Source organism: Struthio camelus, chromosome 2 (assembly GCF_040807025.1).
Source record: "Struthio camelus isolate bStrCam1 chromosome 2, bStrCam1.hap1, whole genome shotgun sequence".
Lineage (NCBI taxonomy): Eukaryota > Metazoa > Chordata > Aves > Struthioniformes > Struthionidae > Struthio > Struthio camelus.
This window is the reverse complement of record NC_090943.1, coordinates 171246856-171262127: the sequence shown is the minus strand read 5'-3', so window position 1 is coordinate 171262127 and position 15272 is coordinate 171246856. Positions and strand designations below refer to the sequence as shown.

Here is a 15272-nt window from a genome sequence, read left to right as displayed (position 1 = left end):
GGAGCATGTGGGCAAGACCATTGCTACAGCTGGGGACAGAGGAACGTCCTCTCCACCCTGACTTCCTCTGAAGATGTGCCACCCCGCAGCACTAGACCAAACCCACTCAGACCGCCATGCTCAAGAGTGACGGCAGGGCCATATTTCAGATGTCCTGTTGCTTTACACATTTGCGTGGCCCTGGAGAGCTGCATACCGAGGGCCTTCGGAGTCCAGCACCCCAGGAAGCAGCACAGCTTCTGAGAAAGTCTTATCACCTAACATCACCTGCTGCTTCCACCTGCTACTCGAAACAGCTTCCCAAATACAATAGTCAAGCAACACAGGAACTAGACACCTCCTTTCCAGTGTCTTACCATCTGGACACGACACAAAAGAGTTAAGACAGCCATCTCGAGGGCATGCTGCAGATGAGCTCCGCAAAACCCTAGAGCATGGAAATAGATGCGATCCTGCCGTTTACGAGCACTTGCAACTCCTGCCGGCTATAGAGGAACAGAGTCTGGGCAGCAAGTCAAGAGTTCATGGGATGGAGAAGCGAGTCGCACAAAGCAGTAAATTAATTCCATCCCTGCCTCATTTGCTTCGGCTCAGACTTTCTGCAGACAGGGAAGTACGTTTAATCTCTAACTTCAGGAAATAACAGATGGTAATACCCTTCTGTCTTGCAAGGGCAAAAGGTTACTGTGGGAAGCTCCAAGCAGAAATGCTGCTGAGAAAAGGGTCTCCAAAACCAGTGCCACAATAGCTCTACCCAAGCAGAGACGATTTCTATTGTGCGAGGAACAGTTCAGACAGATGAAACGGGCCCCTAAGAGCTCCCTGGATAAAAAGCCTGTTTGGAAGGGCACAAGGTTGGGCAGTTCAGGAGGATGGAGACCTCAGAGCCTGCTTTTCTCACACCAGTGCAAAGCGCATGCTTTTGATGCTGGCAGCATTGCTGAGATCAGTACGAGGATGCAAAGCGCCTTGCACGAAGCATTGAGCAACACAGCAGCCTCACTCTGACCTGCTGCAGGAGCCACCTCTAACTGCAGGCAGATCCCTCCAAGGCAGTATTAAGACTCACTGTAACACTAACACTGAAGAAAATACTCAAAGCTACTATGCCAACCTCCTATTTCTCTTAGAGAACCTCAATCCTCAGATTGCTCTGCACTGATAGTCTACTGCTTCACCTCCATCATCACTGATGGGGAACCCTTTGCCTTCGCATCAAGGGATTTTTGCCACCCAAAAGACTCTGCAGAGCTGCAGGGTGCTGGCAGACTGCTGTTTCCAGCAGTGCACGCTATTGCCCCATCCAAAACTAATTTCTCAGCTATTGCCCGGTCCAAAACTAATTTCCCAGCTAACTTCATTGACAGAGAAGCCCTCAGTGTGCTTCACCAGGTCCCTTTTCCCTACCAAGCTCAAAGGAAGTTCTGCTTGGAAAATCCAGCAGGATTGCAACAGTCTCAAATCCAACAGCTTGGGCAACACCTAGTCACATCTTTAGGAATACCGAAGGTCTCAGGCCTTCCCAGTGAGATTCTAGGAAGGACAAATAGTTTGTTAGAAACAGTTCAAGTGATTTTTCTGGAATGCTAAAGAGGTAGGAAGAGTAAAAAAAGCCTTTCCCCCACTCAAACACATCCTAGGATAACAGATCTTTTCATTTAAGTGTCAGACTTGACCTCATAATTGGTACATTAGAGACTGAGGAATCGAAGACACCCCATCTGGTCTGTAAACCTACAGGCTTAGCGTTTTGCAGTAAGCCATGTATTTGTTGCAATTACTGGAGGCTGAAGGAACAAGCTGGAAGCACGAGACCCCGATTATTCTAGAAGAGCAATTAAATGGGACATTAAGGATAACACCCCAACTGGTGCATGAATCTATTCCAAGATAGTCAGAGGAGCAAACACCCTCACCTGAAAGGTCCAACTTCTAGACACACTACGGGGAAACCCACCCATCTCCTGCACACATCCCTTCCCCAGGGCGAAATTCAAGAAGTTGAGAGAAAATGAAAACAAGAAGAGGAATCGCACACCACACAGCCCAATGATGGATCGCGCCAGGTTTTCTCAAAGGAAAACAAGTTGGGTCATAGCTAAGTAGTAACAGCACTTGCAAGGAACAGGCAGGCACTACTCAAATCTAAACACCAAGCAGCGAAGCAGACCGCACAAGCCTCTCTTGGCAACAGTATTCAAGGGATTCTGCAAAGAATGAAGTACAGCTCATTCGAGGAGGCACGGAGGGCTAATGTCTTGGTTGAGAAGGAAACTCAGAATTCGGGGATGCCCAAAAATAAGAGGGTGTCAGAGAATGGTTTTGTTCATTCAACTACTGCTTCTAACCACCGGGCCTGCAACTAAAGCAAAACCGAGGTGCAAATCTCCAAAGCACCAGAGGCAAGACAAGAACAGGGTGGGAAGGCTGTAATACAGGCAGCAAAAGCACCAGAGCTCAAAATTAACCTGGTCATGCATACCGAGAAGGACAAAACTGTGGGTGGAAAGGAGCTGTTCATACAGACATACTCCAAGGCATCTTGGGAGTATTTCTTTTAGCGTTTTAGGGCCGATTGCAAACATCGCCTTTAACCCTGTTTGCCCATACATCACACGACATTAACCTACATACAGGAAATTACAGCTTAAAAGGAGGGAAAAGTAGTAGTACAGAAAAGGCTGTGCTTATTAGAGTTTTAACAACCTGTCACGTTTACAGATAACAGCTGCTTGGTGCTTGTCAGCTCCAGAGGCACGCAAACCAAACAGGTTTCTGCAAACGTATCCAAGTACATGCAAGTGAACAGGATCCAAACCCCCTCGCTCCCCAGATCCTGTAAGTCTCTGGGAGCCATAAAAATCAGTCCAGAGCAGGACGAGCTCAACAGCAGTTTCTCAACCTGTTAGAGGAAAGCTGGCACTGTCCGTCTGGCAGCACTGCTGGAAAGAGAGAAGAGCCAGCTGTGCTCCTGCAGCTCCAGAGTCCACCTGGAGAAGCAGAGACCTTGTGCTGAGCTTCGAGAAGACAAGGGAAAAACCTGTTACTAGGTCAAGCTAAACTCCAGATTTGTACTAACAGCCACCGTCAGAAAATCCTTTGCACAAAGGGGAAACAAAATACATGCGGCTCTGAAGAAGTGACCTAAAAGCCTGGTTCCCTGCAGCATTCTCCCACGCACCGCAATAACTCCAGTTCCCTGCCTTCAATCCCAGCGGCAGCTCCCCCACACCAGCAGCATACAGAAATGCTTTGGTCAGCCCAAAGCCTGGGATGAGGCACAAGGGCTGAGATCCTGCCCTCCCTTGGCCTGTGTGGGAGGGAGGCGGAGAGCATCTTTGCTCAGTCTCGAGTTCTTATGCCTCTTACAGGAACTTTCATCATCTTTGAGACCTCTCTACCTCTTGTAAACGTTTGGTTGAAATGAGAGGATTTTAAGATTTATTGAGGAAGAGAAGCAAAAAAATACATGAGCGCATGGGCAGCGGATCCAAGGAATTGCAAAGGAGGAACGATGGAGGAGAAAGAGGCACATGTAGAAGGACAACCCAAAACCACGCAGAAGGGCCAAGCACTAGGCAGTAGATAAGATATTCTTGGAGGCAAGACAAGAGTACAGGAGGACAGCTATGGCAGAAATTAGACGCAGCGTAGCATGAAAAGACACTAGGATGGCTCTGCAAGACATGCAAAGCAAGCATTAAAATCTCTTCACTACCAACAATTAAGAGGCATAATCAACTTGGCAATTCCTCACTATTCCTACACTCAGCTTGAGACAGCACCAAGGAGGGAGGCAAAACTCAAGTCACCACAGTGTCAAACCTCTAGAAGAGGAAGCTGATCAAGCAGACCGTTGCTCAAGTATCCAAACACAGAAACACTGACAATCTTAAACTACTTTGGCTTTCCACACATGTACAAAGGAGCTGCTTTCCAGGAATGCTTGCAAGCTGGGAAGCAGATGCTCTGACAACATTAGGATGTCATGGCATGCAGATTTGCCCAGACTTCTCCTCGCGAGAGGCAAACTAAGCCGTTTGCACAGCTGCAAGGTTTTTTTTTCCAGCTGAACGCTGAATGTCTTTTCAATCAGATTTAATGAGGTAGTTATCAGTTCCCATCCAGGCTCTTAAGCCAACAGTAGAAAGGTACTGGAAAGTCAGGTATTAGAGCACCTGTTGTAATACCAAAGCCTTGAAAGCATGTCAAGTCAGGATCTTGAGGCTTGCTGCCCTCAGGGACTTCACTTGATCTCCCCAAACCTTGCTTCCTTCACCCATTGTGAAGTTGGGTAACTGCAATCACCCATGATATTGCAGCACATAAGAGGCTCTGCCATCTATCCTGAAGCATCGCTACCAGCCAGCACGTGCTGACATAAGCATCCCGCCAAGGCCACCACAGCAAACAGCCACGTTTAGTTTCCAGCTGCCCCTGGAGACTTTCACAAATGAAACTTTTCCACAAATATTGAAGTAATAAGGAAAATCAGCACCAAAATGAGAAGCCTAGCCCAGGCAAGCTTACATATAGGAGAGAAAGGAAACGCCACCACAAGCGAAGACCACCTTTAGATTGAAAGGTGGATCGAGGGGACATCAGAGGAAAGCATGCGCACCTCTTCAAAGCTTGCATTCAGACAGACACAAAACTGTCTATACTTGTTCTCTGAGTTGCAACCACAAGCTAAAAGCTACAGCACAGAATTTCTAAGGTAAATAGCGACAGATTCACGCATGCTTTACATAAGAGGACCTAAAAACTCGCAACAACTGTTTTTGTTTTTCAAAATGGGGTTTTCCTTGCTTAATTCTTCTCTGCACAAACTCTTGAGATAAACCCTTTAAGGTCAGAAGAAAAAAAGGCACATGCTATTTTCAAACAGTTTCTTGGGCTTTCAGGCATACCCGCGGACATCGGTACACGAATGAAGTTGGGTGCCCGTGAAGCGGCCAAGCAAAAAGCCAGGTTGAACATGAGATTTCTTAGATCTCCATTCTAAAAGGCTTTAAATTAGGTAAAGTGAGCACTGAACTCCCCCATCAACAAGAGGCCATAAATTGCGTAGCACCTATAAGGTAGTCAGAACAGCACAGACTGTATGTATGCCAAATACAACATATGTTAAGAAAGCCATGAAAATGAATGAGGTGTGGGTCATTAAGTTACACGAGTTGTGCCCAGCTCTGAAGTCTACTGCCTCTCACAAAGGAGGATTAGAGCCAGTATTATCGTAGCAAGGCCTTTCAGTGCTCAGAAGAAACCTGCCAAACAATATTACATTCAACACTCAACGTGCAAGGACAACTATGTTACAGAAAGTGCTCAGGCTATGCCTTCAGGTAAGGGGGAAGAGGCCAGGACAAATATGTTCCCTTATGAGCAACGTCAAGGTTTCTGCCAGCTTAAATCCTGCCTTTGCAGGGAACACATACAATGATGCAATCGCGCTAGTAACTCCCAAAGCTGCCACTTCTTCCAGTTTATGAACGTCCATACGGGGTGTTAAACAGGGCAATTACGTGGTTAGGCTTCCTTGCATAAGCAAGTCCTTAGGGAATGTTTGTTTGGAGATGATCATCAAATGTACTTTGCACTGCTGGTCTCCAGGAACTGTAAAGAGATGGAGACAAGATGTGTCTCATGACGAGGCACACCTAGTGTCTAATTTGTGACGTTGGTGCAAGAGGAAGGCCACTGCCTTCCAGCCTTATTACTGGCATTAATAACACAACGGTGATCACCTTTCGGAAGAGGCGGAGGCCAGCAAGTCCAAAGAGCAAAGCCACGCACAAAGGGTCTAATCTCTGCTGTAGCATTCCTGCTATGAAAATAGGCGCTTGGCAGCTGGAAGCAACTTGGGAACAACAAAAACCCAAGCGTATTAAGTGATCAAAGGATGGCTGTGAGCTGCCAGCATGACACATCTGTGAGAAAGGAAAACACGATGCTAGGATGTGCGGCCACAGTTACAAGCAACAGAGAAATGGAAATGCAGGTTCTGTTGCTTGAGGGGCCACTGAAACCGTGTCTAGAGCAGTGGACATGGATCAAGAGCATGCTAGTATAAGCTAGCCATTGATCTATACAAAACAGAAATCAGAAAGGGATCTGTAGCTATGAGGTAAGTTACAGCCCAAACTGGCATCCAGCAAAAGCTACTTGCAAAGCCATAGCTTAGCTGCATCATGAAAGGTCTCTATAGGGCAAATGCTAAAACAGGGACTGAAATGGGAGAGCTGTAAGGACCACGACATCTAATGTTTAAGACTTTTTCCAGCCACAAAACACTCCTCACTAGGAGTGCTGCAAATTAGAGAGGCTCAAGAGTGGCCGCAGAACAGCTGATGAAACCAAAAAAATGTTTAATTCACATATAGAACAGGATACATCCTAAATAATGCAATAGCATGATGAGTCATGTGGTGCCAACCTCAGCTGCAGACCCATCACCAAGTAAATAACACACACAAGGACTGAGAAGTTACAGGAGAACGCTCTAGGACAGTGGGGCACCAGTTGGTCCTATATCACTACCATGTGGTACAAACATATATATGGCATTGACCAATAGTATGAGTGCCAGCGAGGGGTGAGCCAGTGCTTCAGAGAAATCAGGCATTTTCCGTAACTCTCTCCTTTTTCAACGGGGTAGCACCCATTCTCATGATAACAGAATTATCTGCCCTAAGATTTATAGTCAAGGCTATACACTGCATGTGTGTGGCAGCATATCTCCACTCAGTGCCAGACAACACAGGCTTGTAATTTCACTCACTCTTGGTGTTCATCCAAAAAAAAAAAAAAAAAATCGGCCTTATCAAATCTCAGTGTACAGCAACTAGTTTAGAAAGTTTATGATGCCAGAGACAGCCAGAGCTCAGGAAATCAAAGAAATGGCAGAACTAGGCCATCTCTGTTTCCACTGCTCAGACTGACTGGGGAGATGCTGGATATCACAAGTAATAAGCTCTTGAGCATGGTCCAGTTGCATTTAACAAAGTGACCCACGATGCTCAGCTTACATTGTTATATCCCCTGAAGATCTCCAGCTCCCTTCAGCATTTTCATTATCCTAGACCGCTGCATATGACTCTCACTCTTAGGGAGTTTTTCTTAAAAAGAGAATTTTATAAGTTATTCCTCCAAGGGAACAGATGGGTTATTACATTTTTTTCTTTTAAGGGAGGAAGTCAAGAAGCATCAAAGTGTTACTATCCAACCTTTCCCCAGGGAAATAATAGGATACGGTTGAATTCTGCTGTCAGACAATCCGTGGTGATTTCATTCAGTCGACCTCTCGAGTATTGTCTTGTTCCCTCATCACGTCAATCAGTCGCTGAGGTTAGTTGCTCCAGGCAGAAATACACCTCTTGGACAAAATTCCAGGAGATCTACTCAAGTCTGGCTCTCCGTGACTCACCTCCGTCTCGTCTCATCTCCTTCTACCCCAGCTATTTCCAAAAGCTACACCAGGTGTTACTTCCTTAGGCACAATATGACCACTACAGAAAAAAAAACACTGTAGAGTGAGCTTGGCTGTCTGAATATAAAACATTGAGCCAAAGCAAAGCAGGCTACAAAGCAAGCCTGAGAAGTCAGTTTGACACCTGATAGCCATAAGGGGAACACTCCAGATATAGCATATTCTGGCAGCCACAGCAAATTTTGTGGACCAAATGGTTCATGACGTCTAAGTTATCCTGTCACCCAAGAGGGGACTCCTTCAGGTAGGACCGGAGATCGGGGGCAATGGAAAAGCTGAGCTGGTGCTGTACTCACTTTGTTGTTGACTCTAAGGGTCTCCAACCTTCAGAGCTCTCAGTTTAGCGAGTCTCGAGCAACAAGCTCATACAGAATTCAACACCACAGAGCAACTAACCTTTCCAGTACACTCCATGCAATTAAAATACCATGTGAAGGAGTGCAACTGCTACAGCACAAGGAAACCAAAGAGTTTTTTGCTCAGGAACCACTCCCAGCAACTCCAGCAGGAATGATGAAAACGCAGTTAAAGGTCAAGCGTTGGAAGAGTCAGGATACAGAAATCAAAACCAAATGTAATTCAGACAGCATTCAGAGGAAACCCAATGCAAGTTCTCCAAGCGAAAGTTAGCTCTTTGCTCTATTTGCTTGTCATTCTTGAACCTAGCACAAGCTGGGCAAATTACACACTACAGAATATCTACACCAGCTCTATAGTTAAAAAAAATCCAAATTCCTGTAGAGAGACAAGTAAGAGCTCAACAAAGATGACACACCAACTTCCACAGACATGTGGAAGGCTGTAGTACGAAGTGTTGACACACTTCCCCACTGTGGTATACAAACCACTACCGTTATTAACGGAGATACCCTTGATCTGTGACCCCAATCCCACAAGCTGTGCATGTGGCCTCAGGCTGTAACCTCAGCCCACTCTTACTCTGCAAATTTTATCCGGTAATTGCTTACAAGAGCTTCAACTCAAGAAGGCAGGTAGTCGCTTTCATTCACTGTCAGGACACTCCGGAGCAGTAACATTTTCCAGCATAAGCACGAATAAAAGTTTTGTCCCCAAAAGGGATGTTCACAAGCAGAGTCGGCACAGAAAGATGGAAACCTTACAGTGAAAACAGGGCAACTAACTGTAGTATCAACTCTACGCTCCCGTTTTATTTCCAGATTTTTGAATAGCGTTGGTGTGAAAGCACTACTATCTCAATAGAGTCAGAGCTGTCAGCTGGGATTACTACTACTCTTTGCAACCCATGAGATTTTGAACAAGGCCCACACGGAACAAGTGGCCAAGTGACCCTGGTTTAGCCTGTGTTAGAGAGCCGGGCAGAGCGGAACAAAACCTAGAAGGCTGTTCCACGCACAAAAGCAACCTAAAATCCTTCTTTTAAAAAGATTATGGAGAATTTCCTCCCAAACAAGTTCATTTTAAGAATTAATACAGGCTGCGACTCCAAGACAACAACAGGTAGGTCACAACAGACATGATCCCCCTCCCTACTCCCGTCTTTAACATCTGTTTATATATAAAAGTCACTATCATGAAATCAATCTCATGAAGCACTCCAGCTGAATGCTGTTTTTCTGTGGGAGACATTACCAGCTAAGACCTCTAAAACCTTTATTGAGAATATGGTTACATCACACAGCCTTTTAACAAATGAGTGGAGGATTAAGGTTTTAAACTTCCCAAAGAAATATCCTGGCTGTTGACTAATGCATTGAGCCAATGCAAAGGGGTGGGGGGGGGAAAGGGGGAAAGAAGAAGAAGAAAAAGTTTTGGTTTTTCAAACAGCTCGACCTGTACAAATCTGAATCCAGACCTTCCATTTCGGGAATTTGTAAGGGCTCCGGCGAGATGAGGGGAGGCACAGGGTAGCCTGCATGTCATGAAAGACAGGGCAGGGTGCCAGCTGCATGTGCCAGCAGGAAACAGATGTATTAAATCTTTGGCTACAGAACGTTAACCCCAGCAAAAGATAACCACCACGGTCATATCTGTAATCCTCTGCAAAAGAAAAAAAAAACCACAACAGACACATCCACATCCTCCAATGCGCTCAACATAAAAGTGACTAGCAAGGACTACACTGATTTTTTTAAGCCAATACCACTAATAGGAAATCTAATCAGGTGCTCTTTCAATAAAAAATAATCATGTTATGACAGATGCTGCATGTCCTCTGCCAGTTTTTTTTTTTTTTAAAGCTTTGCAACATTTTCCTATGTTATTCTCCTCTGTGGCACCATCCAACAGATTCAAATAGGGTAAACCAATCGCTCATAGAAGGGAAACAGCGTGTCCATACGTGGACTACATTGGAAAAGATGTGCTGCTAACCTTCCCCTGCAAGTAGCACCTGCTATTTAGTCAAGGCTCTGGGTAAGCTCCAACCTGGTTTAAGGTTGCAGTCTCTTTAACTGAAAGTCAGAAAGGCCAGACATTAGCATAGCATGGGTGACTCAAGATCAGATTGATCCTTGTCTAGCAGAGATTGCAGTTTCAACCCTTGCTCGGAAAAAAAAAAAAAACCCAACACACACTGACTGAGCTTTTTTTTCCTTCTTGCCAAAGGGCTGTGGAAGCAGAGCACAGCAACTCTCTACTGGAGAACAAGTTCTTAAAATTATATCCTTGTAAAAGGGATCGCATTACAATGAGAATTCACTGCAGGTCTACAAAGCTCACTCCCAGGGGACAGAACTAACGGGAGACACTGAAAACAGTCCTGGAAGCCAATGTTTACCCGCCTTATCACCACTGTACGACAACTAGCGCTCTTTAAAGCCCTCTCATTCACAGGAGCATGCAATACCCTATTGACACCCAAAGGGACACCAAGGAAAGTCACACTGAGCACCCGGATCGGTGGCAACCTGTGGACAACCCCTGCCGGCTTCACCCTGCTGTTACTAATTAAACACGTGACGCCACGGCAGTTATCAGCCCCATCTCACGGGGCAGCTTGCTCACACACACACGCACTAAACAACCGAAAAGAGCAAGCGTACAAAGTCAGGCTGTGGGTGCACGGACTTTCCTCGCATGCAGCTTTGGCCCGTACAGGAAAGCATGCCATTAAGCAACACCCTGCTGGTTACCTCTGACAGCAAGAGGGAGAATAGACGGCGCTCTGCCGGGCAGAACTGGCTTCCTACAGGCAAAAAGGGAGGAAAAGCCAAAATATAGTAATGTTAAACATAAAAAAAAAAAAAATCAGTCACCACGAGGCTTGCAAAAGGAGCCAGTGGAGGAAGAGGTGGTGGAGGAACAGGGTTTAAGAAACCATGACCCATGTAACGTAGTCATGCAGGGCTGCCTCTGCAGATGGGTTTCCATCCTGCATCAACATGATGGCCCCAAAACAGCCCAGAAGCTATGGAAAGGCCTTTCCCCAACAGCCCAACAAGGTCGGAGGACTAGGATGGACGTGCACCACCATCCATCCTTGCAGCATCCATGGGCACCTCCATCCCCCGGGATGGTCTGTTAAGGAGGGGGCAGGAGGAGACCAGAAAGCAACAGGGAGCTCCAACATGTCCCAAGGAGCATCGGACAGCGCTTCTCCTCCACGCCAGCCTCCGCGGTGCCCCACCACCCCTTGCCCTCACCTTCCGGGTGCTGCTGCTCTTGAGGGCTTGCAGGAGGACGAAGCTGCCGTCCCCGTCTCCTCCGCCGGCCGGGCTCTCCTCCGCGGGGGCCAGCATCTCCGGCGACACGGCATCCGGCTGCGGCACCCCAGACCCCGGGGCCTCCTTGGTGGGGACCCGTGCGCCCACGGCCTCCCCGCACAGTGCTGGGGTGGCTCCGGGGCTAGGTGCCCCCCTTCTTCGGGGGATGAAACTGGCCTCGAATCGGGAGCGGGGCTTGTGCCTGCACCCCGCTAGCCTCGGAGCTGACCTAGCTGACCCCTTTCCTACCCGGCGAGGTTTAAGCCCCCGCTAGCCCCCCGGGCTCTCACGCTGCAAAACTGCGGGCGTCTGACCTCCGCCTCGATGCAAGCCCCGCGTCCTGCTTCCCCCCAACCCCTTAGGGGGGCTTCTGGCAGCTGGGGGGCAAACCTACCACCCCCAAAACCCTCAGGGCGGCTTCCTCCAGCTGGGGGGCAAATCCCACTGCCCTCAAAACCTTCTGGGGGGGGGGGGCTTCCTCTGGCTAGGGGCAAAACCCACCACCCCCAAACCCCTCCAAGGGGGGGGGTTTCCTCCAGCTGGGGGCAAAACCCACCACCCCCAAAACCCTCGGGGGGGGGTCCTGCAGCTGAGGGGCAAACCCTACCACCCCCAAGCCCCTCAGGGGGGCTTCCTCCAGCTGGGGGCAAAACCTACAGCCCCCCAAAACCCTCAGGGGGGGCTTCTGGCAGCTGGGGGGCAAACCTACCACCACCAAAACCCTTCAGGGGGGCTTCCTGCAACTGGGGGGCAAATCCCACTGCCCCCAAAGCCCTCAGGGGGGCTTCCTGCAACTGGGGGGCAAATCCCACTGCCCTTAAAACCTGCTGGGAGGGGGCTTCCTCTGGCTAGGGGCAAACCCCACCACCCCCAAACCCCTCGGGGGGGGGTTCCTCCAGCTGGGGGCAAAACCTAGCACCCCCAAACCCCTCCGGGGGGGGGTCCTCCAGCTGGGGGCAAAACCCACCACCCCCAAATCCCTCGGGGGGAGGAGGGGAGGCTTCCTCCGGCTGGGGGGCAAACCCCACCGCCCCCAGGCCCCTCACAGCCACCGACCCCGCCACCCCCCTCCCAAAACGGGCGGGTCAGAGGCGCGGCCCGGCCCCCGCTCACCCCTCGGCCGCCCCCGAGCAGCAGCAGGGCCCGGCCCCGGCGCTGGGCGCTGCCGGCCAAGAGCGAGCGCGGTGCCGGCGCCGCCGCGGCGCGGGGCATAAGCGGGGGCATAAGCGGGGCGGGGCGAAGTGAGGCCGTGGCCAATGGAGGGAGGGCAGGGCGGGGATGGACGGCGGCGCTGCCCAATGGGAGGGCGGGGAAGGGGAGGCGGGGGAGGGTCGGAGCGGTTCGAGGCGGGGAGGGGCGGCCGGGGGCGGGGCCTGTCGCCCGTGGCAACGGTGGGAATTAGAACGCCGAGGACGTCACGGGCGGGGGCGGGGCGGGGGCGGGGAGGCCCCTCCCCGCCCCCGCCCCTCGGGCACATCTGGGCGCAGCCTCCCGCGCGCCCTGCGCCACATCTGGGCGGACCCCACCGCCCCCACCGCATCTGGGCGCCCCCCCTCCATTCAAACCCCAGCATTACTCGCCCACTGACACTCCCCCCCTCCGCCCCGTGCAGCCCCTGGCCTTGCCCCCTCCCCCCGGTGCAACATCTGGGCTGCTGTGGCCGGGACGAGGGGGTGCAATAGCGCGGCATAGCGCTCGCCCCCCTCCTCCCCTCCCCAGGCAGGACCCATCCCAGCTCCTGCTGCCTTCTACACCGAGGCAGCGGCCGAGCTGCTCCCCTCCGTGCCGCCCTTTGGCTGCCTCATGCCCGCCCTCCCCAAAACATCTGGACCGTGATGTAGCAGCTGGCTGCTGACGGGGCTGCTGGATGCTGCATCCGCCTTCCCCACCAGCCCTGAGCTGAGCACGGCCACGCTTCTGCAGCGCGTGGGCCTCGCAGTGCCTTTGTCCCTGCTACAACCCTCAGGCATCGCTCCTACATAGCCCTGATCCTCTCTCCCCCCCCACCCCCTCAAAAATTCTTTTCTTTGCTTTCTCTGAGCAGAGATACAGGCAAAACCAGCCCCACTTTTACTCTCTCTGAGACATCTCGTTAAGCTACGAGAGTATTTTGCTTTCAAGCACACTCGTAAAATAAGCACTGCCCTGGTCAGGGGCGTTAAAGCTGGCAAAGTTTGGTGAAAAACTGCACGGAGACCGAAAAACGTTAGCACCCCGGTTGCACGCTCAAGACGATGCCTCCGTGCGCACCCTATCGCTTGCAGCGCCCGGCGCAGGGATTTGGGCTGGATTCTCCCACTGCCACCAGGCGTTGGCTCAGCATCGGCCGGGGCTGCGAACAGCACGCCCTGGGATGTGTCACCCTGAAAAGGTCCCATAGTTTTTACTAGGGCTTGCATTTACTTCCATAATAAAGTTAACGAGACCGCACTTGCGTGCAACGAATGGTATTCGTTGCCGTCAGGGCACGGAGAGCAACATGCAGATCCGGTCATTTAACAAGGGGGAAAAAAATTAGCGCAGCATGCCTTAAACCATTTACAGTGCGTGAATTTATTTCGTAACAGCCCAATTCGACTAAGCTGCTTCCCTTTTCCCCCGTTCCCCAACAATTTTTCCCTTGTCGGTTCTTCGAGGTTTCCTCGGCTGGGAGGGATGTGATCCCGGAGGACCGAACACGCCGCACACCTTGCCCGGCACCGAGGGCCCAGGTCTCAGCTTCTCCTTTAGAAACGGCCGTCGAGCGTAGTGAAACGGGGACGTTGCATTTCTCTTCCTTAACACGTGCTCTAACATAACAATACCCCGCTTGCCGGTGCGGTTGCCGTTGTCGTGTTGCACATCATTGCGCCTGGGCGTTTGCAGGAGCCTGATGCCGTTTTGCCAAGCAGCAGGTTACAGAGGAGATGGATTTTTCTCTTCCCTTTTGGGTTTCTCAATCCGGAAGGAGCCACTGGACAGAAAGGCACGGGTGCTGTTTAAAGGGTAGCTGCGCCTTTTCTGCCTAATATTGCAGAAGTCTGCAGAGTAAAGCGCTTTAGCTGTGCGCTCACAACCTTCTGCAAAATCCGCAGACGTGGAGCCCGCCTAGGAAAAACCTATTCCCTGCCCAAACGCGCAGCCGGCTCCGGCTCCTCTGCGCGTTTCTTCGTGGAGGATGCGTCGTTCCAGTTCGCTTTCTGCTGACAAGGAAGCCGCGTTCAGCCCAATTTGGACTGACGCCTCGCAGGCTGTTACCACCAACGCAACCCTTGCGGTTGCCAGCAGCTTGCCGCGGCGGCGCCGGGCAGGGGGACCAGTTTGCAGCCCGGCTTTCCCGACGGCAGAGCCCTGGACGGAGTGATGCTGCTCCCCATCTCCCACATCACCTCCTTTGCAAAGAGCTTTGGCTTCTGCAAAGGGAAAAATACTGTATAAAAAAGATCTCGATTATCAAGGGGTTTGACCCAGGTTATGTTCTGGTGGGATTTACAGGCTAGCTAGAGCCAGGCTGGCTTGGGGAAGGTTTCTCCCAGCTCATCTGCACCCACTGCCATGCACACGCCATCCTTTCCCCCCACAGACATCCCCAGTGAGGTAGGACAGCTTGGGAGAAACTCTCACCAGGAACCAGGTGCTGCCAGGGCTGAATACATCTCTATGGGACCCAGGGTGAAAATTCAGAGGAAGACGAGAGCGTAGAAGAAAACCCACAATACGCCGCTCTTTGTGACTCTGTCACTCGGCAGAAGGAGGCCGAGAGTGAACAAGCCCTGGCAAGAAGCCCTCGCCTGCTCCCTGCCCTGGGGCCGGCTCCCACTCCTTGACAACTTTTACTCATCCAGCAAGAAAAGTGGCTTGGACTCATTTTCCACGTGTGGCGCAACCAGGAGCAAAGAAGCCCTCCCAGAGCCAGCCCTGCCCCAGGGACTTCCACTCCTGGCCGACCACCAGGCTCGACCTTGGATCAGGGGAATATGCAGCCCGCTACTCACCCAGGCTGGAGATCTGGATACACGGCAGTGCCCTTTCCCCTTCCTTTCCTTAAAATCAGGTGTTGCTGGCCTGGGAAAGCTTGTATCTTGCATGCCAGTCGTTGCAAGTACACGGTGCTATGCAGA

At 50.8% G+C, this 15272-nt stretch overlaps 1 protein-coding gene across 4 annotated transcripts in view; it reads right to left on the bottom strand.

Annotated features, from left to right (window-relative positions):
• RHPN1 (rhophilin Rho GTPase binding protein 1) overlaps positions 1-12237 on the bottom strand; it is a 40811-nt gene extending 28574 nt beyond the window's left edge. The window contains exons 1-2 of one of the 4 annotated variants that reach the window (XM_068933515.1): positions 11113-11844; positions 10603-10655 (exon numbers count right to left, since the gene is read on the bottom strand). Coding sequence is in view for 3 of the 4 variants with exons in the window: in XM_068933513.1 (XP_068789614.1) it covers positions 11113-11208 (96 nt within the window). In the remaining variant the exon portion in view is untranslated. Of the gene's footprint in view, positions 1-10602; positions 10656-11112 lie in introns of all 4 variants that reach the window. The other 3 variants (XM_068933513.1, XM_068933512.1, XM_068933514.1) reach the window with 3 other exon arrangements.
• Positions 12238-15272: the final 3035 nt, after the last annotated feature.